The sequence below is a fragment of the Ahaetulla prasina genome, chromosome 12 (genome assembly GCF_028640845.1).
Source record: "Ahaetulla prasina isolate Xishuangbanna chromosome 12, ASM2864084v1, whole genome shotgun sequence".
Lineage (NCBI taxonomy): Eukaryota > Metazoa > Chordata > Lepidosauria > Squamata > Colubridae > Ahaetulla > Ahaetulla prasina.
This window is the reverse complement of record NC_080550.1, coordinates 24,258,713-24,280,414: the sequence shown is the minus strand read 5'-3', so window position 1 is coordinate 24,280,414 and position 21,702 is coordinate 24,258,713. Positions and strand designations below refer to the sequence as shown.

General features: G+C 43.0%; 1 protein-coding gene across 1 annotated transcript in view; it reads right to left on the bottom strand.

The window, feature by feature from the left end:
- The window catches only part of PHAF1 (phagosome assembly factor 1), a 72,955-nt gene that overhangs the window by 46,063 nt on the left and 5,190 nt on the right, over positions 1-21,702 (bottom strand). Inside the window, exon 2 of the mRNA XM_058154727.1 lies at positions 17,329-17,453. Within this exon, the coding sequence (XP_058010710.1) occupies positions 17,329-17,392 (64 nt within the window). The 5' untranslated portion in view covers positions 17,393-17,453. The remainder of the gene's footprint in view (positions 1-17,328; positions 17,454-21,702) is intronic.

The following is a 21,702-nucleotide window of genomic DNA, read 5'->3' as shown; positions in this document are numbered from 1 at the left end:
CTAAAAACTAGAGAGATTGCTATTTACTCCAATCACACCCACATATGCAAATTTCAACTGGACTGTTTTATTGAAATAAAAGCTGTGTTAAGTGCAATTTTTGAATATTGATCGCACATGAAATATGTCATTTTAATATAAGGATCCCAATAGGTCGTTCATCTACATTATGTGCCGTTACAAGAAGCTCATCTCTCTCTTTCTTAATCAATTGACTTGTTTGATGTGCAAACCATTTGGAGTAAATTGTACAGCTCAGATCAGGATCTTATCAAGCACAAAGCAGGACTATGCAGAGATTTCAGGGAAATAATTTGCTTTTCCAAACTCATCATTTTCAAATCGTTTTTCCAAGAAGGAAAAACAGGGATAGAATAGAAATGTCTATGGAGATTCTCAGTCATCCAGGTCATGGTTGTCCTGAAGGTGCTTTCTCAAAAGGCAACTACTGGACTTTTTTTGCTTGAAGACGTTTCACTTCTCATCCAAGAAGCTTCTTCAGTTCTGACTGAATGGTGAAGAATGGAAGAACTGAAGAAGCCTCTTGGATGAGAAGAGAAACGTCTTCAAGCCAAAACAGAGGAAGTCCAGTTGCCCTTTTGAAAAAGCACCCTTGGGACAGAATGGAGAGAAAAAGAAGCACCTGAAACCCTTTCATGGAAATTTATTTGCTAAATTTATTTTCTGCCCATCTCGCCAATGGGCTACTGTGAGCAGATCGTAAAAAGTAAGAACAGAGAAATGAAAAGCAGGCGAAACGTAACAGTATTAAAGTAATGAAACCATAAGGATAAACACTGGGTCCTTGAGTGGCTCAGACTGCTAAGACAGTCTGTTATTAACAGCAGCTGCCTGCAATTACTGCAGGTTCAAGTCCCACCAGGCCCAAGGTTGACTCAGCCTTCCATCCTTTATAAGGTAGGTAAAATGAGGACCCAGATTGTTGGGGGCAATAAAAGTTGACTTTGTATATAATATACAAATGGATGAAGACTATTGCTTGACACAGTGTAAGCCGCCCTGAGTCTTCGGAGAAGGGCGGGATATAAATGCAAATAAAAAAACAAAAACAAAAACTGTAATAAGCAATGAAGGTATAGTAATATGGGATTAAAAATAGGCGAGATGAAGCAAACTGTGCAGGGGGAAGGTGGGGTCTTATGACAACATTTCTTAATAAAATCATTTTTTGTACAAATAAGAGAGCTCCAATAAATTATAGTCCAAAACCACAAAGTTAAGAGAGACTATGAAATTCAAAATGATTTTTCTTGTTTGGAGAAACAAGCAGGCTATAATTCAACAAACAAACAAAATGTTAGAAAGTTATGATCTTTCTGTAAGTTACTCTTACCAAGCACACCTAAATGATATTAAAGTAATCAAAATATGTTTACAATCCCTAAGGCATGTCACAAATTTTGAGCACAACTAACGTCTGGAAATTGAAAGTCGAAATATTTGACACATCCTAACAACAGCAGCTTTGGAAGTCCTCGATTTACAACCAAACTGAAATCAGAATTTCCGTTGCTAAGTGAGGCAAGTGAGTCCTAGCGAATGTCCTCTTGGGTGAAAAGCAAAACGTCTTCAAAGAAAAACCAGGAAGTCCAGTTGCCTCTTGTACCTTTGAGTCGTAGCTGATGGAGAGGGTGCAACTTGGGCGTTCTCCTGGATGAACGGCTGTCTTTGAAGACGTTTCACTTCTCATCCAAGAAGCTTCTTCAGTTCTGACTGAATGGTGAAGAATGGAAGAACTGAAGAAGCCTCTTGGATGAGGAGAGAAACGTCTTCAAGCCAAAACAGGGGAAGGCCAGTTGCCCTCTTGAAAAGCACTTGGGACAGAATGGAGAGAAAAAGAAGCACCTGAAACCCTTTCATGGAAATTTATTTGCTAAATTTATTTTCTGCCCATCTCGCCAATGGGCTACTGTGAGCAGATCGTAAAAAGTAAGAACAGAGAAATGAAAAGCAGGCGAAACGTAACAGTATTAAAGTAATGAAACCATAAGGATAAACACTGGGTCCTTGAGTGGCTCAGACTGCTAAGACAGTCTGTTATTAACAGCAGCTGCCTGCAATTACTGCAGGTTCAAGTCCCACCAGGCCCAAGGTTGACTCAGCCTTCCATCCTTTATAAGGTAGGTAAAATGAGGACCCAGATTGTTGGGGGCAATAAAAGTTGACTTTGTATATAATATACAAATGGATGAAGACTATTGCTTGACACAGTGTAAGCCGCCCTGAGTCTTCGGAGAAGGGCGGGATATAAATGCAAATAAAAAAACAAAAACAAAAACTGTAATAAGCAATGAAGGTATAGTAATATGGGATTAAAAATAGGCGAGATGAAGCAAACTGTGCAGGGGGAAGGTGGGGTCTTATGACAACATTTCTTAATAAAATCATTTTTTGTACAAATAAGAGAGCTCCAATAAATTATAGTCCAAAACCACAAAGTTAAGAGAGACTATGAAATTCAAAATGATTTTTCTTGTTTGGAGAAACAAGCAGGCTATAATTCAACAAACAAACAAAATGTTAGAAAGTTATGATCTTTCTGTAAGTTACTCTTACCAAGCACACCTAAATGATATTAAAGTAATCAAAATATGTTTACAATCCCTAAGGCATGTCACAAATTTTGAGCACAACTAACGTCTGGAAATTGAAAGTCGAAATATTTGACACATCCTAACAACAGCAGCTTTGGAAGTCCTCGATTTACAACCAAACTGAAATCAGAATTTCCGTTGCTAAGTGAGGCAAGTGAGTCCTAGCGGAATGTCCTCTTGGGTGAAAAGCAAAACGTCTTCAAAGAAAAACCAGGAAGTCCAGTTGCCTCTTGTACCTTTGAGTCGTAGCTGATGGAGAGGGTGCGCAACTTGGGCGTTCTCCTGGATGAACGGCTGTCTTTTGAAGACCACCTGACGGCCGTCTCCAGGAGAGCTTTCCACCAGGTTCGCCTGGTGCGCCAGTTGCGCCCCTTTCTAGACCGGGATGCCTTGTGCACAGTCACTCACGCCCTCGTGACGTCTCGTCTGGACTACTGCAATGCTCTCTACATGGGGCTCCCCTTGAGGGGCATCCGGAGGCTACAGTTAGTCCAGAATGCAGTGTGTGGGTGATAGAGGGAGCCCCTCGTGGCTCCCGAGTGACACCTATCCTGCGCAGGCTGCACTGGCTACCTGTGGCCTTCCGGGTGCACTTCAAGGTGTTGGTGAACGTCTTCAAAGCGCTCCATGGCATAGGGCCGGGCTATTTACGGGACCGCCTGCTGCTACCGAATACCTCTCACCGACCCGTGCGCTCTCACAGAGAGGGACTCCTCAGGGTGCCGTCGGCGCGACAGTGTCGTCTGGCGACGCCCAGGGGAAGGGCCTTCTCTGTGGGGGCTCCCGCCCTCTGGAACGAACTCCCCCCAGGACTCCGTCAACTTCCGGACCTCCGAACCTTTCGCCGCGAGCTTAAAACTCACTTATTCATCTGCGCTGGACTGGGTTAGTTTTTAAATCTATGGGTTTTTAATGGGTTTTTATCCTAAATTTTTAATCTTAGCCAATTTAATAAGTTTTTTAATTGTATTTTAATTGTATTTATAATGTATTGTGTATTTTTATCTGGCTGTGAACCGCCCTGAGTCCTTCGGGAGAAGGGCGGTATAAAAATTTAAATAATAAATAAATAAATAAAATAAATTTAATGACCTTTTGTGCCACAGTAGTTAAATGAATCACTACAGCTGTTAAGTGAATCATGCAGTAATTAAGCAAATTTGGTTTCCCCACTGACTTTATTTGTGGGAAGCTGTCTGAGAAGGTCACAAAAATGAGATCTCATGACCTTGGGAAAGCACAACCATCATAAATACATCCCAGCGGCCAAGCACCTGAGTTTGTATGAGATGTGTGGACTTCAACTCCCAGAATTCCCTAACATGGTTGGCTGGAGAATTCTAGTCATTGAAGTCCAAACATCTTAAAGTTGTCAAAGTCCGGAAGCACAGCATTAAAGTCTTTAACCCTATTACTTTATAAACTTGTATTAGCATATATATACCGTGTTTCCCCGAAAATAAGACCAGGCCTTATATTGATTTTTGCTCCAAAAGACATATTAGGACGTATTTTCCGGTTAGGTCTTATTTTGGGGGTAGGGCTTATATTACGAGCATCCTGAAAAATCATGCTAGGACTTATTTTCTGGTTGGGTCTTAATTTTGGGGAAACAGGGTGATCATTTCAAACCAAAATAAAACTACAGGTAGACAAGATTAAACTTATGAATGAAAGAATGTTCACATTTACAATACTATTTAAAAAATCCCAAATATCCATCTTTTTTAAAAAAAATATTCTTTGGGAGATCCAGTAAACACAAACGAGTATTTCTAATCAGTTAATTTCATTTTTAAATCGTAAGTATTGTATGTTGTGTTTCTTAACACCTGAGCCCATTAATTCTCCAGAATTTGATACACCGGCTCTTAATTCCATAATTCACTAATAGTAATCTTCATTTTACTTTTAATTCCTTATAAAATTAGAAAGTTTGTTATTGCTTAAGCACTGCATCTTTTAAGGATCTCAAAACAGCAGGTATCTTGGAGGCTGCTATAGTTAATATATATTCCAGCTATTTATATTATCAAAGAAATGTTGTATAGAAATTGAATTCAAAATGTAACTCTCAATGTTTTCAAAATAACCATTATGACTGATTTAAAGTATTGGTTCCTTGTTTGGCCCACACTTTCCAGCAAAACACCTTCCCCACTATTTCCAAATTTGTGTTGTCCTAATTTATGTAATTTGCAATCAAAACACAACTGTTTATTTGTCAATAACCAAATATGTATAACAACTTCAACGCTGGAATCTTTCAATATTATTTTTGAGCCAGGATTTCTCTCCAGAAGGGAACATTCATCAAAGTATTTGTTTTAAAAGAATATTGATATTAAAATAAAGCCCCAAAGATATTATTGAAAATCTGGTAAGTTAAAGTCAACTTCATTATGAAGTGGCTTTAGTTTAGACAACGATATTTAAGGGTTTCGTTTACCCTAATAAATTTTCTCGTTACTGTTTTTAAAGTATCTTATTGGAATTAACACTTTAAAAAGTTTGAAGGCGTCTCTGCAGGTTATGCTCAAAAACATGAACCAGAGAAAATGGAGAACAATTTCTGTTAAGAAGTGTTTGCACAGTGGACTTGTAGACACTTGAAGATCAAGTGTTGGCCAACACATCTTAAACAAAACTTGTATGGAACCCTCAATAGCCAAACCCAGTTCAAGGGTTAAGAAAAGTATTTTTGCAAAGTTGACTAAGTCACTCAATCAGCTGCAACTTCCTGGTGTTTTGCCCCCATTTCTCAATGAAGAATTTCATTGTGATGTTTGCAAGGTGTGACTGTTGCAATGACACACAGCAACCTGGTTGCATTAACAGAGCGATACAATCAAGATCAATTGAGGTACTAATACCACTCTATAACGCCTTAGTAAGACCACACCTAGAATAGTGCATCCAGTTTTGGTCACCATATTATAAAAAAAGATGTTGAGATTCTAGAAGAAGTGCAGAGAAGAGCAACCAAGAAGGTTAGGGAACTGGAGACTAAAACATTCAATGAACGGTTGCAGAAACTGGGCCTGGCTAGTCTAGTGAAGAGAAGGAGACAGGATAGCAGTCTTCCAGTATTTGAGGGGCTGCCACAGAGAGGAAGGGGTCAAGCTATTTTCTAAAGCACCTGAAGGCCAGACAAGGAATAATGGATGGAAACTAATCAAGGAGAGATTCAACCTAGAAATTTTCTAGGAGAAATTTTCTGACAGTGAGAAAAATCCAGCAATGGAACAGAAGTTGCCTTCGGAAGTTGTGAGCGCTTCATCATTGGAGGCTTTCAAAAAGAGACTAGTCATGGTATGCTAGAATATAGTTTGCCAACTGAGTTAGAACTGGCTAGATTCACAAGCTGCCCCAAGTATATAAAGCATATCATGGCTTGAAACAGGTAGTCCTTGACTTAACTACCCGTGTTTCCCCGAAAATAAGACCAGGTCTTATTTTCTTTTGGGTCCCAAATTAAGCATTAAGGCTTATTTTCAGGGGGTGTCTTATTTTTTTTCTATGTATGGGAGGCCCACTACTTCTGCTTGCTCACAGTGGGGAATGAGGCTATGCGGCGTCCCAGTGCCACCACCACAAGGCAAGGGGGATGGAGTCGACTCCATCTGACTTACACCAACTGCACCGACTTACCTCAGAGCTCCCGCAGCCGGGCCACTACACCTCAACACCTGCCTCTCCTCATGGCCACAGCACCAGCAGCTACATCCAGCAGGACCCTGTGTGGCTTCCAGCCCACTCCTTCTGCTTGCTTGTGACCACAACGGAGCAGCAGGCCGAGCAACGCACCGGTGCCACGCCCATGAGGCGAGGCAGGTTGTGCTGCTCCATGCACCCCACACTGGCTTACCTCAGGCCCGCACAGCCAGACCATCCACACCCCGACATCTGCCGTGCCTCGCAGCCGCGGCACTAACACACCACTTGGGCTCCTTCTCTGTTGCGGCTGTGGGCAAACAGAAGTGGGCTGGAGGCCACGTGGGCTCCTGCTGCACATGGCTGTTGGTGCCGCTGCCATGAGGCAGGTGTCAGGGCGTGGATGGCCTGGCTGCGGGGGCCCTGAGGTAAGCCAATGTGGGGGGCGGGGGGGGGGCAGCTCCATCACCACCCTGCCTTGTGGCCACGGCACTGTGAGCAACCACATGGACTGGGCGGGGGGCCGACTCCACAGGCTCTTATGTAGGGCTTATTTTGGGGTACGGCTTTTATTAGATGCACATATAAAAACATGCTAGGGCTTTTTTTTGGATAGGTCTTATTTTCAAGGAGACAGGGTATTTGTTTAATGTCTGTTCAAAATTACAGAAGCACTGAAAAAAGTGACTTATGATCAGTTTTCCATCTTTATGACTGTTGCACCATCCCCAACGTCTCATGATGAAATTTTGGGTGCTTGACACCCGGCATTAGTCCTCATCTTACAACAGTTCACTTAGTGACCATTCAAAGTTATAATGGAACTGAAAAAAGTGACTTATGACCCATTTTTCACACTTAAGATAGTTGCAGCATCTCCATGATCAAAATTTTGACACTTGGCAACTGGCTCATAATTATGATGGTTGCAGTGCCCCGAGGTCATAGGATCCCCTTTTGCGACCTCTTGACAGACAAAGTCGGTGGGGAAGCCAGATTCACTTTAACAACCGTGTTACTAAGCTAACAATTGCAGTGGTTCACTTAACAAATGTGGCAAGGAAAGTCATAAAATGGGGCAAAACCCACTTAACAAATGTCTCACTTAGCAACACAAATTCTGGGCTCAATTGTGGTCGTAAATCAAGGACTACCTGTATGAGGACCGGTGACACATCACTTTTTTCAGTGCCATTGTAATTTCAAACAGTCACTAAATGAATGGATTCAGGACTATCTGTAGTTTGCAGTAAGAAACTTCTTTAAAAAATTTTTTTTAAAAAATCAGATGGGGCCTAGACTTGAGCAAAGGTGAAGGAAGCCCCCACAGGCACAGGTAAGATTTAGTCTCTGCTTTTCAAGAAGGAAAACCAGGAAATATTACACTCTCTCTCTCTCTCTCCGTGCCACTCAAAATCCACAGCCCATTTTCTTTTTTTTAAAGATGTTGGTTACCACCTTTAAAGCGCTCCATGGCATAGGACCAGGATATCTTCGGGACCGCCTTCTGTTACCACATGCCTCCCACCGGCTGGTACGCTCCCATAGAGAGGGTCTTCTTAGGGTGCCGTCAGCCAAACAGTGTAGGCTGGCGACCCCCAGGGGGAGAGCCTTCTCTGTGGGGGCACCTACCCTCTGGAATGAGCTTCCCCCAGGACTTCGACAACTTCCTGACCTCCGGACCTTTCGCCGCGAGCTTAAAACATATCTATTCTTCCAAGCAGGACTGGCTTAATAGGGTTTTTAAACATGGATTTTATTGGGGTTTATTTTATATTTTGTATTGTATTTTAAATTTAGGCTTTATTGAATAAGTTTTTTAAATAGTGTTTTTATTGTAATATATTGTATTATTTTATCTGCCTGTTCACCACCCTGAGTCCTTCGGAGAAGGCGGTATAAAATTAAATTATTATTATTATTATTATTATTATTATTATTATTATTATTATTATTATTATTATTTATTTATTTATTTATTTATTTATTTATTTATTTATTTATTTATTTATTTATTTATTTATTTATTTATTTATTTATTTTGCACTCTCTGTAAGAACATCTATGCATATTACATCAATCTGTTAACAGTTAATTTTCCAGGACACTCAGTTCGATCCTCTGTGCCGACTGTCAGATTGGACGGACTGAATTTCTCTAAATGTCTCTAAATTGCAGCATAATGCCAGCAGAATTTATATCAGGGTCGATGGGCTAGAATGAACATTTGCCTGACCTTGTCGGTTTTAGTAACCGTATTAGCGTTCGGCTAACACTGTATTTTTGGTCTCTGATCATCACAAAGAGCTACGGCTGAAGCTGCTCTTGCTAATGATAAAGTCAAGAGCTCGTAGGCTTTTAAGTGCAACCCGGGAAGCAGGGAATTATGGACCCTTTCCATCCCAAACAGGCACAATTCAGACTATAGCTATTCCTCGACTTACAACAGTTCATTTAGTGACCGAAACAGGAAATCAAGAAAAATGTTCAGATGAGAAAGTTATACAGGGGATCCTTGACTTTCAACCGTTCGTTTAGTGACCATTTGAAATTACAACAGCCCTGAAGAAAGGGACTTATGACCATTTTTCACACTTACGACCACTGAAGCAGCCCCATGATCACACGATCCAGAAATTATTGTGCCATTATAGAACGAAGCATGCAACCCCAGGAAAAGACACACCCTCTTGAGTGGCTAACAGGTGCCTCTTGTGTATTGCATGTTCCTTAACTGTATCGTTTTCCTTGAAACCACAATGTTGCATAGTCAAACGACAACCTATTGCTGTCTAGCTGTTGTTTAACTCATGTTCCTCAAACTGCTTTTCCTGAGAAACCTCTCATTATTTAGCAAAAGGACGCCAACAGGAAATATTTTAAAAAATATTCCAAGAGTAAATTTTATTCTATGCCTTGTTTCCCTATTCTTAAGAGTATCCAAGGCCTTCCACAGCTGGATGACAACTTCAATACAGGTAGTCTTCGACTTACGACCACAGTGGAGCTTTAAAAACTTCTGAGATGGTCGTTAAGTCAGTTTTGTCCCATTTTTACGAGTTTTCTTGTCACCATTATTTAAGTGAACCTCTGCAGTTGTTCAGTCAGTAACACGGTGATTAAGTGAATCTGGCTTCCCGGGTTGATTTTGGTTGACCGACGGTCGCAAAACATGACCCCCGGGATAATACAACCGTCGTAAATACATTCCAGTTGCCAAGTGCTTGAATTTTGATCACTTGACTGCTGCTACGGTCATTTGCAAACGGGTCACGAGTAAATTTTTTCAATTTGTTGTAACTTCAGACAGAGTTGTTTCTATAGATTCTGGAACAGCTTTGTTCCCTAGGCCAGGGGTCTCCAACCTTGGCAACTTTAAGCCTGGAGCACTTCAACTCCTAGAATTCCCCAGCCAGCAAAACTGGCTGAGGAATTCTGGGAGTTGAAGTCCGCCAGGCTTAAACTTGCCAAGATTGGAGACCCCTGGCCTAGGCCATCCGTCTGGTAAACCCGTAAGATTCCTTTTTCTCGCTGGGTACATGTATACCGTGTTTCCTCAAAAATAAGACTCTGTCTTATATTAAATTTTGCTCCAAAAGACGCATTAGGGCTTATTAGGAGGGTCAAATTGGCGGCCCATCGGCTGGATGTGTCACGCACAGGCCATACCTACCCCAGCTCCGCAAAAAACATCGCGATACGTCACGAGACGGCAATGTGACATGGCAAGTTTGACACCCGTGGGTTAGATTTTATTTTCAGAGAAATACGGTACTAAATTTATTCATCTGGCTGACAATCTTAATTGGAGCTTATTTTCAGGGTAGGGCTTATATTATGAGCATCCTGAAAAATCATTGAAAATCCTGAAAAAGCTAGGGCTTATTTTCTGTTTGGGTCCTATTTTTGGGGAAACACGGTACATCCAAACTAGACTGGTTGGTTCTCTGTGTCATATAACATATGTGGGTATGTGCATAATTTTGTGTTTGTTTGTTTGTTTGTTTAGTTAGTTAGTTAGTCAGTCACGTTTATGTAATGTGTATTGGAGGTGTTACAATGTTGGGATTCTTTTGCTTAAGATGCTACCTGAACAACTGTATGCCATTTCATGGAATATTCACTCAAATTCTCTGTTTATAAAAGGTGAACAAGAAAAGTGAGAGCTGTATGCAATAAAATTTGATTTTAGTGTATGCCGATTGGTGGACAATTAAAGTGACAATAAATTCTAATTCAATAAATTATTCTAAGTTAGGGGTGTCAAACTCAAGGCCTGTAGGCCGGATCGAGCTAGCGGGTGCTCAGACCCGGTAGCGGGGTGCTTAGACCCGGCCCACGGGGCCACCGTGGAAACAGCAAAAGACTGGCCCACGGTGCCTCTGCCAGGAAAATGGAGCCTCCGTTTTCGCTGGCAGAGGGTTGCAGGAGGCCATAGCAGCCGAAAACACAGCTCGGGAGCCCATTTTCGCTGGCAGAGCGCTCAGGGCCGCCACAGGCACCCCTGACACAAGTGACATCAAGATGGCCGCACCACCCGCTCCCAAGGTCAAACACAACCCAGTTGCGGCCCTCAATGAAATTGAGTTTGACACCCCCTGTTCTAAGTCTAAAGTTGTACATTGAGGACTGCCTGTACAATTTTTATCTAGAATTTGCTGGAGTTTATGCAAGTTATAAAGTTATGATTAAAAGACACCCTTCAATGCTTGTGTCTTTGAAAAAGTACAGGGAATAATCGACTTAGAACAGTTCATTTAGTGACCAAAGTTATAAAAAACTGAAAAAAAGTGACCATTTTTCACATTTATGACCACAGCAATATCCCCATGGCGTGTGATTTATATTCGCTTGACAAGACTCACATTTATGATGATTGCAGCGTCCCAGTGTCCAGTAATACTCTTTTGTAAATTTCTGATAAGCAAAGTCAATGGGGAAGCCAGATTCACTTAACAACCATGTTACTAACTTAACAACTGCAGTGATTCACTTAACAACGGTGGCAAATGAGTCATAAAATGGGGCAAAATTCACTTAATAACCGTTTTGCTTAGCAACAGAAATTTTGGGGTTGTAAGTTAAAGACTAGCTGTTGTGTCTTGCCCGCTCTCACCGCAGCCGGGGTCTGCTTATCTGCTTCCGAACGCTGAAGAATGTCCTCCCGGCCCCAGCCCTGGCTCCATGCCCAGACAGGCTGAGGAGGAGGCACCTCCCGGTCCCAGCCCTGGCTCCATGCCCAAGCAGGCTGCAGAGGAGGGAGCACCCCCCGGCCCCAGCCCTGGCTCCATGCCCAGGCAAACGGAGCAGCTAGACCCCTCCCCCTCCTCCACAGCATGTGAGCCTGAGGAAAGTTTACTTCCAACAGCTGCTGATTGGAGTGACCCTCGCGTCAGAAGACTGGATAGGCGGAGGCAACAGAAGGAAGGGAGGGGCAGGCCTTAATGAGTGCTGAGTCATGGAGCCACACCCCATGGCCTATATAAAGGATCTGCTTTCTGGCAGTCTCTGAGTCAGGCAAAGTCGAACTTATCTTGCTGAAGTCACTTTCTGGTCTCCTGCCTGCTCTGAGGACTTTGCTAGGACTTTGGGCAGAGCTGCAGAGGCAAGCCTGATTCGGATTTCCCTGACCCGGCCGTCAGCGGAGGAATGGGACACGACACTAGCTGTAGAATAAATAGAAAAAGTTTCACCAAAGTCTGGCCAGTTTAGAACCACAGGAAAACCAAAATCAAGGTGTTGTGTTTTACAACTGCCTTAGCAAGGGATAAAACCCCAAATCAGCTTCTTTTATCCACAGCGCATCAATGCTGATCACAGCAGAGGAAGCAAAGAAGAGCAAGCAGTGATTAAAATGCAGATAAAAATAGAACAATGCGTATGAAATTAAAACAGGATGCTAAGCGAATAAAATGCCTTTTTTCTGGAGCTGAAGGCACAAGTGAGTAGGAAGCGGGAAATTACCCCATTCTGACATTTGTAGAAAAGCTTCAACGTAGATAAATATAGGAGAAGATGATCCAATAATAATTCTGGGAGCTGAAATCCACCCATCTTGAAGAACTTGGGCAAAAAAACCAAAAGAACACATACAGACTGGGTGAAACCAGGCTTAATAGCAGTAATTGTGAGAGGGATCTTGGAGTCTTAGTGGACAACCAGTTAAATATGTGGCAGCAGCCATAAAAGCCAATGCAATCCTAAACTGCATATACAGAGGGTTACAATCAAGATCAAGGGAGTTATTAATACCACTCTATGAAGTCTTAGTAAGACCACACCTAGAGTCCTGCATCCAGTTTTGGTCACCACACTATAAAAAAGATGTTGAGACTCTGGAAAGAGTGCAGAGAAGAGCAACCAAGAAGATCAGGGGACTGGAGACTGTTCATACGATGAACGGTTGCAGGAACTGGGCATGGCTAGTCTAGCGAAGAAAAGGACCAGGGGAGACATGATAGCAGTCTTCCAATATTTGAGGGGCTGCTACAGAGAGGAGGGGGTCAAGCTGTTTTCCAAAGCACCTGAAGGCCAGAAAAGGAATAATGGATGGAAACTGATCAAGGAGAGATTCAACCTGGAAATAAAGAGGAATTTTCTGACCGTGAGAACCATCAACCAATGGAACAGAAGTTGCCTTCAAAAGTTGTGGGAGCTTCATCACTGGAAACTTTCAAGAAGAAACTGGACTGCCATCTGTCAGAAATGGTGTAGGGTCTGTTTGGCCAGGGGGGTTGGACTAGATGACCTACAAGGTCCCGTCCAACTCTCTTAATTTAAATTAAGCTGTCAAGTTAGACAAACACTGCCCTGATGCAATCCACCGAAAAGTTACAACTGGGTGGGACAATTTCACTTAACTGTGTAGTGCTCCCTCAGCCTTCGGCTGACAAAGTGAAGAAATTTAAGGATTTAAGGCAGCCTTCATTAGCAACCGATGCAAGTAGAGCATTCTGTTTAACCCATGCATCTAACCCATAGACTAACTTTTAAAAGCAACTAGGATATGGAGATAAGAGTACAGGTAGTCCTCATTTAGCAACCGCAATTGGGATTGGCGATTTGATCATTAAGTGAAGCCGTCGCTCAATAACACCACAACCATGTTTCTGATCTGACCAGGTTTTCTTTGTCTGACAGACTGGCAAAGGCCATAAATGTGAAGATTAGTTGGAAACTACATTTCAAATACCACTTGTGAATAGTCGCTAAACGAGGCAGTCACTAAACGAGAACTACTTATATTTATAGGACCATCTTTTCTTTATACAAATGGCCATTTCAACCCATCCGCTAGCCAAATTTGGTTGTCTCCCACTTTTCCCGTTTTTGATCCTTTATTTCACTTCTTCCTCCCTGATTTTTCACTTTTGAATTATTTTTCTTTTTATATAGGTAGTCCTCGGTTTGCAACTATTCATATAGTGACCTTTCGAAGTTACAAAAGCACTGAGAAAGGTGACATGATCGTTTTTCACACTTAACGACCGTTGCAGCATCCCCATGGTCATATGATCAAAATCCAGACATGTGGCAACTGACTCATATTTATGACAGTTGCAGTATCCTGGACTTATGTGATCCCTTTTGCCTGGACTTATGTGATCCCTTTTGCCTGGACTTATGTGATCCCTTTTGCCTGGACTTATGTGATCCCTTTTGCCTGGACTTATGTGATCCCTTTTGCCTGGACTTATGTGATCCCTTTTGCCTGGACTTATGTGATCCCTTTTGCCTGGACTTATGTGATCCGTTTTGCCTGGACTTATGTGATCCGTTTTGCCTGGACTTATGTGATCCGTTTTGCCTGGACTTGTGTGATCCGTTTTGCCTGGACTTATGTGATCCCTTTTGCCTGGACTTATGTGATCCCTTTTGCCTGGACTTATGTGATCCCTTTTGCCTGGACTTATGTGATCCCTTTTGCCTGGACTTATGTGATCCCTTTTGCCTGGACTTATGTGATCCCTTTTGCCTGGACTTATGTGATCCCCTTTTGCAATCTTCTGACAAGCAAAGTCAATGGGGAAGCCAGATTCATTAAACAACTGTGTTACTATCAGCTGCAGTGGTTCACTTAGCAACTGTGGCTAGAAAGGTCTTAAAACAGGGCAAAACTCACTTAACAACTGTCTTGTTTAGCAACAGAAATCTGGGGCTCAATTAAGCTAAGGACTAACAACATTTTATTCATTGAATCTCCAGAAAATAAATGCAAAAAATTGGTCATTAAGTTGCTTTTCGATCACCGTTGTAACTGTAGTTGGTCACTAAATGAAGACTACATGTATGAGATTAGCATTTCACTTCACCTCAATCAAGTCCCCAGAAGACACTCTGGGCATGAAAATAACCCAGGTTTCAAAGCCACACAATAAGAAATTCTGGTAATGCAAATTCAATACTGAGACCAAGACAAAACTATATCCGATTCTTCCTTTCAGTCATGGGGTTTCTAAAATTACTTTTCGTCCTGTTTTTCCCTCTAACAAACTGTTCATAAGGCTACAGTTAGTCCTCGGCTTATGGCCAAAATTGAGCCCAACATTTCCATTGCTAAGACATTCGTTAAATGAGTTTTACGAATCTTTTTTTTGCCGGAGTTTTTAAGTGAATCAATGCAGTTGATAAGTTAGAATAGAATAGAATAGAATTTTTATTGGCCAAGTGTGATTGGACACACAAGGAATTTGTCTTGGTGCATATGCTCTCAGTGTACATAAAAGAAAAGATACCTTCATCAAGGTACAACATTTACAACACAATTGATGGTCAATATATCAATATAAATCATAAGGATTGCCAGCAACAAGTTATAGTCATACAGTCATAAGTGGAAAGAGATTGGTGATGGGAACTATGAGACGATTAATAGTAGTGCAGATTCAGTAAATAGTCTGACAGTGTTGAGGGAATTATTTGTTTAGCAGAGTGATGGCCTTCGGGAAAACCCAGTTGTTAAGTGAATCTGGGTTCCCCGTTGACTCTGCTTGTCAGAAGGTTGCAAAAGGGGATCAAATGACGCTGGGACACAGCAATGGTCGTAAGTATGAACCAGTTGCCAAGCGCCTGGATTCTGATCACATGGCCATGGGGATGCTACAAAGGTTGTAAGTGGGAAAAATGGTCATAAGTCACTTTTTTCAGTGCCGTTGTAACTTTGAACGGTCATTAAACAAACAGTTGTAAGTCGAGGACTACCTGTGTTCCATTTTCTCTTTTAAAGAGCACTAAGAAGATAAGGATACTGTCCAGGCCAAAAATACTCAGCACAGCACCTTTGCCTTTTTTCAAATTTTACATCCAGTGTTTTCAAGTTTCAATATTTTGATTTTTCTACCACCCAGAATCTCTCTCTGCGAGCGAGACGGGCCTGCTTCTAAATTTGATCGGCATCATAAAATAAAACCAAAGGAGGATTTGAATCCACTTGGGTTCAAGGGAAATGATCTTTCTTGCAGGCTGGGGGTTCTTTTTCAAAGTCAGGATACTTCCTGTGCCTTTCCACCCTGAGAGGCCACCAAGAAATCCGGTGAGAAAGATCGAGTAAACCTCAAAACCTGCCCTTCCTGAAGGCTCCAAGCCCAACAGCTGTCACCCAAAACCGCTTCTTCACCACCCGTTCCCGTCTCTTCTTGGCATCCTGGCTGCCAGCTTGCCAGCTTCTCTCCGAAATACAGCACCCGGAGCAGAATGTGGAAAAAACACCCCATCTCTTTTTAGCCCAAGCTTCCCACAAGGCCACATGCCAGGTGATCTGAGCAACACCCATGTGATGGCTTATACATGTTGCTAAACACGCCGGGAGTCCCGAAGCCAAACCAAAACAGAACACGACCCCTTTTAAGGACACGCCAAGAGAAGACAGGAAGCCATCTTAAAATACTTAACAGAGTTTTGCAAAAGAAAAAAAGGCTAAACAAACAAACAAACAAAATCCTAGCCTTATCCTGGAAGGAGGATAAGCTCTCAGTTGAGGTGCTAATTTACTACATGCAGGCAGTATTTCCTTTCTTTTATTACTTTATACAGGTAGTCCTCGACTTACAACAGTTCATTTAGTGACTGTTCAAAGTCACGAAAAAGTGACTTATGACTGTTTTTCACACGTGATCCCCTTTGGCCACTTTCACTTAACAACCTTGTTACTAATTTAACAACTGCAGTGATTTCACTTAACAACTGCAGCAATGTCCCACTTAGCAACAAAAATGTTGGATTCAATTGTGGTCCCAAGTCGAGGACTACCTGTATTTCAAAGTTCATTTCAAATGTATATTTATACATTTTTTTTAAATTTCTTTTTGTCACAACAGTATACACAAACAATTGTCATAGATAACACAACATATTTTGAAGAAAATATATACATATATGTAAAAAAATATGCATCAACTATATCAATTTGATACGATGAAGGGAACAATAGGACAGGAACAGTAGGCACTTTTGTGCTCTAATGCACGCCCCTTATATATTTAAATAAATATATATTTATTTAAATATATTTAAATAAATAAATAAATAAATTTAAATTTATACATTTAAATATATATATATATTTAAGCTTTAAAAACCTTTGTGTTAGATCTCCGCTTTGCGAAGTGCTAAAATGGGGACATTTAAAAGCAACTTTTCTCATGCTTAGCCATTTTAAGCTGGATGGACTTCAGCTCCCAGGATCCCCCAGCCAGCTGTGCTATGAATTCTGGGAATGGAAGTCCACCCAGCTTGAAGTTGCTGGAATTGAGAAAAAGATTGCTTTAAAGGCTCCCAATCGATTACTTAACCGCAAGCTTCTAAAACAGCACTGGAAATGAATCTTCCCCTTTCAATAGATGGGTTGGTTGAGACTGAGGTTCAGTTGGTGCTATGTTGGTAGTGGATGATGGGATTGAAGTTCAACCCAGTAAAGAACATAATAATGTCAGGTCCAATGAATGCTTCTTCCAACCTTTTTTTCCCCTCCCTAATTCTGGGAGAAAATAAATGTTTCTTCCCACTTTTTCCCCCCTAACCCTGGGAGGAAAGCCCCAAAGGGCAGGGATCCGATACTTACCAAGGGTGAATTCCCATTGTTCATTCCCAAGAGATCTTTCGGGAAGCACTTCTAAATCTAGCATTGGTTTAAGCAGAATGGCCCGGCTGCCCTTCGTTGGTTCCCAATGTGAACTGTAGATCGTCCTGGGGGACAGAGAGAAAAGGTGGGTTATCCTCATTTTCAGGTCTCACCCCAAAGGGATGCTCTCCCACCCACCCCAGCTCAGAGAGGGTTCCTTCACTCTCAAATTCCCATTTCTCATTCTCATTGTTTTAACTATTGTGTATATCTGTATTTTATCTGCCTGTTCACCGCCCTGAATCCTTCGGGAGAAGGGCGGTATACAAATTAAAATATTCATATTCATTCATCCTGGGAATCCTGTGGCTCCTTTCTTCACAAGAACTTTCCTTTTTTCTTTTCTTTTCTTTTCTTAAAAAAAGGTAAAGGTAAAGGTTCCCCTGGCACATATGTGCTAGTCGTTCCCGACTCTAGGGGGCGGTGCTCATCTCCATTACAAAGCCGAAGAGCCAGCGCTGTCCGAAGACGTCTCCGTGGTCATGTGGCCGGCATGGCTAAATGCCAAAGGCGCACGGAACGCTGTTACCTTCCCACCAAAGGTGGTCCCTATTTTTTCGACTTGCATTTTTTTACGTGCTTTCGAACTGCTAGGTTGGCAGAAGCTGGGACAAGTAACGGGAACCCACCCCATTAACCGGCACTAGGGATTCAAACCACTGAACTGCCGACCTTTCAATCGACAAGCTCAGCATCTCAGCCACTGAGTCACCATGTGCTCAGCCCCCCCACCCTAATATCCCTATTAAAAGAGTGGGAGAAAAATCTCCAAACTCTTTAAAGATACAATATCTTGCAGCAGGCAGGTAAATCCCATAATATTCCTCTCCTTCACGGATACTCAGACACAGATATAGCGTCCACAAGTGACAGGCAGATTATCTGGCTTGTTTGTTTTCTCTTCTTCCTCCTCCCCCTCCCGTCCCTTTTGTCCTTCTGCCAGGAGTAAAAGTGAATCTAATCGATTCCTTGCCTGCCTGCCAAAGTTTGGGATAATCTTTTTCCCAGTCATGGATAGATTCTAAAACCAGAGAGGGATTTCCCCAAGAGGTAAACCTCCCCCCCCCCCACCCAACGGGCCTAAACTGCTTAGCGGCGACCGTTCGCACAACCATCCGAACGACCCACTGGTTGTGTGAACCCACAAGTCCATGTCTTGTGCAAATCCAGGGAAAGGGAGGGATTCCACACCACCTGGTGATGTTTAGAGTGAAGGGGTGCGAGGAGCCTGACTGTCTTCAAAAAGTCATGCAACCCACCACCCACCCCCAAAAAATATAGTGTTGGAAATCAGGTCCCAGCAGCCTGTCTGAGAGGGAGAGAGAGAGAGAGAGGGAAAGAAAGGAGAGAAAGAGGGAGAGAGAGAGAGAGAGAGAGAGGGAAAGAAAGGAGAGAAAGAGGGAGAGAGAGAGAGAGGAAGAAAGGAGAGGAGAAAGAGGGAGAGGGAGAGGGAGGGAGGGAGAGAGAGAGAGAGAGAGAGAGAGGGAAAGAAAGGAGAGAAAGAGGGAGAGAGAGAGAGAGAGGGAAAGAAAGGAGAGAAAGAGGGAGAGAGAGAGAGAGAGGGAAAGAAAGGAGAGAAAGAGGGAGAGAGAGAGAGAGAGGGAAAGAAAGGAGAGAAAGAGGGAGAGAGAGAGAGGGAAAGAAAGGAGAGAGAGAGAGAGAGAGAGAGGGAAAGAAAGGAGAGAAAGAGGGAGAGAGAGAGAGAGGGAAAGAAAGGAGAGAAAGAGGGAGAGAGAGAGAGAGAGGGAAAGAAAGGAGAGAAAGAGGGAGAGAGAGAGAGAGAGGGAAAGAAAGGAGAGAAAGAGGGAGAGAGAGAGAGGGAAAGAAAGGAGAGAAAGAGGGAGAGAGAGAGAGAGAGGGAAAGAAAGGAGAGAAAGAGGGAGAGAGAGAGAGAGAGAGAGGGAAAGAAAGGAGAGAAAGAGGGAGAGAGAGAGAGAGAGGAGAGAAAGAGGAGAGAGAGAGAGAGAGAGGAAAGAAAGGAGAGAAAGAGGGAGAGAGAGAGAGAGGGAAAGAAAGGAGAGAAAGAGGAGAGAGAGAGAGAGGAAAGAAAGGAGAGAAAGAGGGAGAGAGAGAGAGAGAGAGAGAGGAGAAAAGAAAGAGAGAGAGAGAGAGAAGAGGGAGAGAAAGAGAGAGGAAAGAAAGGAGAGAGGAGAGAGAGAGAGAGAGGAGAAAGGAGAGAGGAGAGAGAGAGAGGAAGAAAGGAGAGAGGGAGAGAGAGAGGAGAAAGGAGAGGGAGAGAGAGAGGAAGAAAGGAGAAAGGAGAGAGAGAGAGGAAAGAAAGGAGAGAGGGAGAGGAGAGAGAGGAAAGAAAGGAGAGAAGAGGAGAGAGAGAGAAAGAGAGAGGGAAAGAAAGAGGAGAAAGAGAGGAGAGAGAGGAAGAAAGGAGAGAAAGAGAGGAGAGAGAGAGAGAGAGAGAGAAAGAAAGGAGAGAGAAAGAGGGAGAGAGAGAGAGAGAGAGAGAGAGGAGAGAAGGAGAGAGGGAGAGAGAGAGGAAGAAAGGAGAGAAGAGGAGAGAGAGAGAGAGAAAGGAGAGAAGAGGGAGAGAGAGAGAGGAAAGAAAGGAGAGAAGAGGGAGAGAGAGGAAGAAAGGAGAGAGGGAGAGAGAGAGAGAGAGAGGAAGAGAGAGAGAAAGAGAGAGAGGAGAAAGGAGAAAGAGGAGAGAGAGAGAGAGAGGAAGAAAGGAGAGAGGAGAGAGAGAGAGAGAGAGAGAGGAAGAAAGGAGAGAAAGAGGAGAGAGAGAGAGAGGAAGAAAGGAGAGAAAGGAGAGAGAGAGAGAGGGAAGGAAAGAGAGAGAGAGGGAAAGAGAGAGAGAGAGAGAGGAAAGAAAAGGAGAGAAGGAGAGAAAGAGGGAGAGAGAGAAGAGGAGAGAGGAAGAAGAGGAGAGAGAGAGAGGAAGAAAGGAGGAGAGAGAGAAAGAGGGAAGAAAGGAGAGAAGAGGAGAAGAGAGAGGAAGAAAGAGGAGGAGAGAGAGAGGGGAGGAGAGAGGGAAAGAAAGGAGAGAGAAAGAGGAGGAGAGAGAAGAGAGAGAGGGAAAGAAAGGAGAAAGAGGGAGAGAAAGGAGAGAGGGAGAGAGAGAAGAGAGGAAGAAGGAGGAGAGAGAGGAGGGAAAGAAGGAGAGAAAGAGAAAGAGAGAGAGAGAGGGAAAGAAAGGAGAGAAAGAGAGAGAGAGGAAGAAGGAGAGAGAGGAGAGAGGAGAGAGGAAAGAAAGGAGAGAGAGGAGGAGAGGGAAGAAAGGAGAAGAGGAGAGAGAGAGAGAGAGAGAGAGGAAGAAAGGAGAGAAGAAGAGAGAGAGGGAAAGAAAGGAGAGAAAGAGGAGAGAGAGAGAGGAAAGAAAGGAGAAAGAGGGAGAGAAAGGAGAGAGGGAGAGAGAGAAGAGAGGAAGAAGGAGGGAGAGAGAGGAGGGAAAGAAGGAGAGAAAGAGAAAGAGAGAGAGAGAGGGAAAGAAAGGAGAGAAAGAGAGAGAGAGGAAGAAGGAGAGAGAGGAGAGAGGAGAGAGGAAAGAAAGGAGAGAGAGGAGGAGAGGGAAGAAAGGAGAAGAGGAGAGAGAGAGAGAGAGAGAGAGGAAGAAAGGAGAGAAGAAGAGAGAGAGGGAAAGAAAGGAGAGAAAGAGGAGAGAGAGAGAGGAAAGAAAGGAGAAAGAGGGAGAGAGAGAGAGAGAGGAAAGAAAAGGAAAGAGGGAGAGAAAGAGAGAGAGAGAGGAGGAAGAAGGAGAGGGAAGAGAGGAAGAGGAGAGAAAGAGAGGAAGAAAGGAGAGAAGAGGGAGAGAAAGAGGAGAAGAGGAGAGAGAGGAAAGAAAGGAGAGGAAGAAAGGAGAGAGGGAGAGAGAGAGAGGAAGAAAGGAGAAAGAGGGAGAGAGAGAGAAAGAAAGGAGAGAAAGAGGGAGAGAGAGAGAGGAAGAAAGGAGAGAAAGAGGGAGAGAGAGAGGAAAGAAAGGAGAGAAAGAGGGAGAGAAAAAGAGAGAGAGGGAGAAAGGAGAAAGAGGGAGAGAGAAGGAGGGAGAAAGGAGAGAAAGAGGAGAGAGAGAGGAAGAAAGGAGAGAAGAGGGAGAGAGAGAGAGAGAGGGAAAGAAAGGAGAAGAGGAGAGAGAGAGAGAGAGGAAAGAAAGGAGAAAGAGAGAGGAAGAAAGGAGAAAGAGGGAGAGAGAGGAAGAAAGGAGGAGGGAGAGAGAGAGAGAGAGAGAGAGGGAAAGAAAGGAGAAAGAGGGAGAGAGAGAGAGAGAGAGGAAGAAAAGAAAGAAAGAGAGAGAGAGAGAGAAAAGAAAGGAGAGAAAGAGGGAGAGAGAGAGAGAGAGAGGAAAGAAAAAAGGAGAGAAGA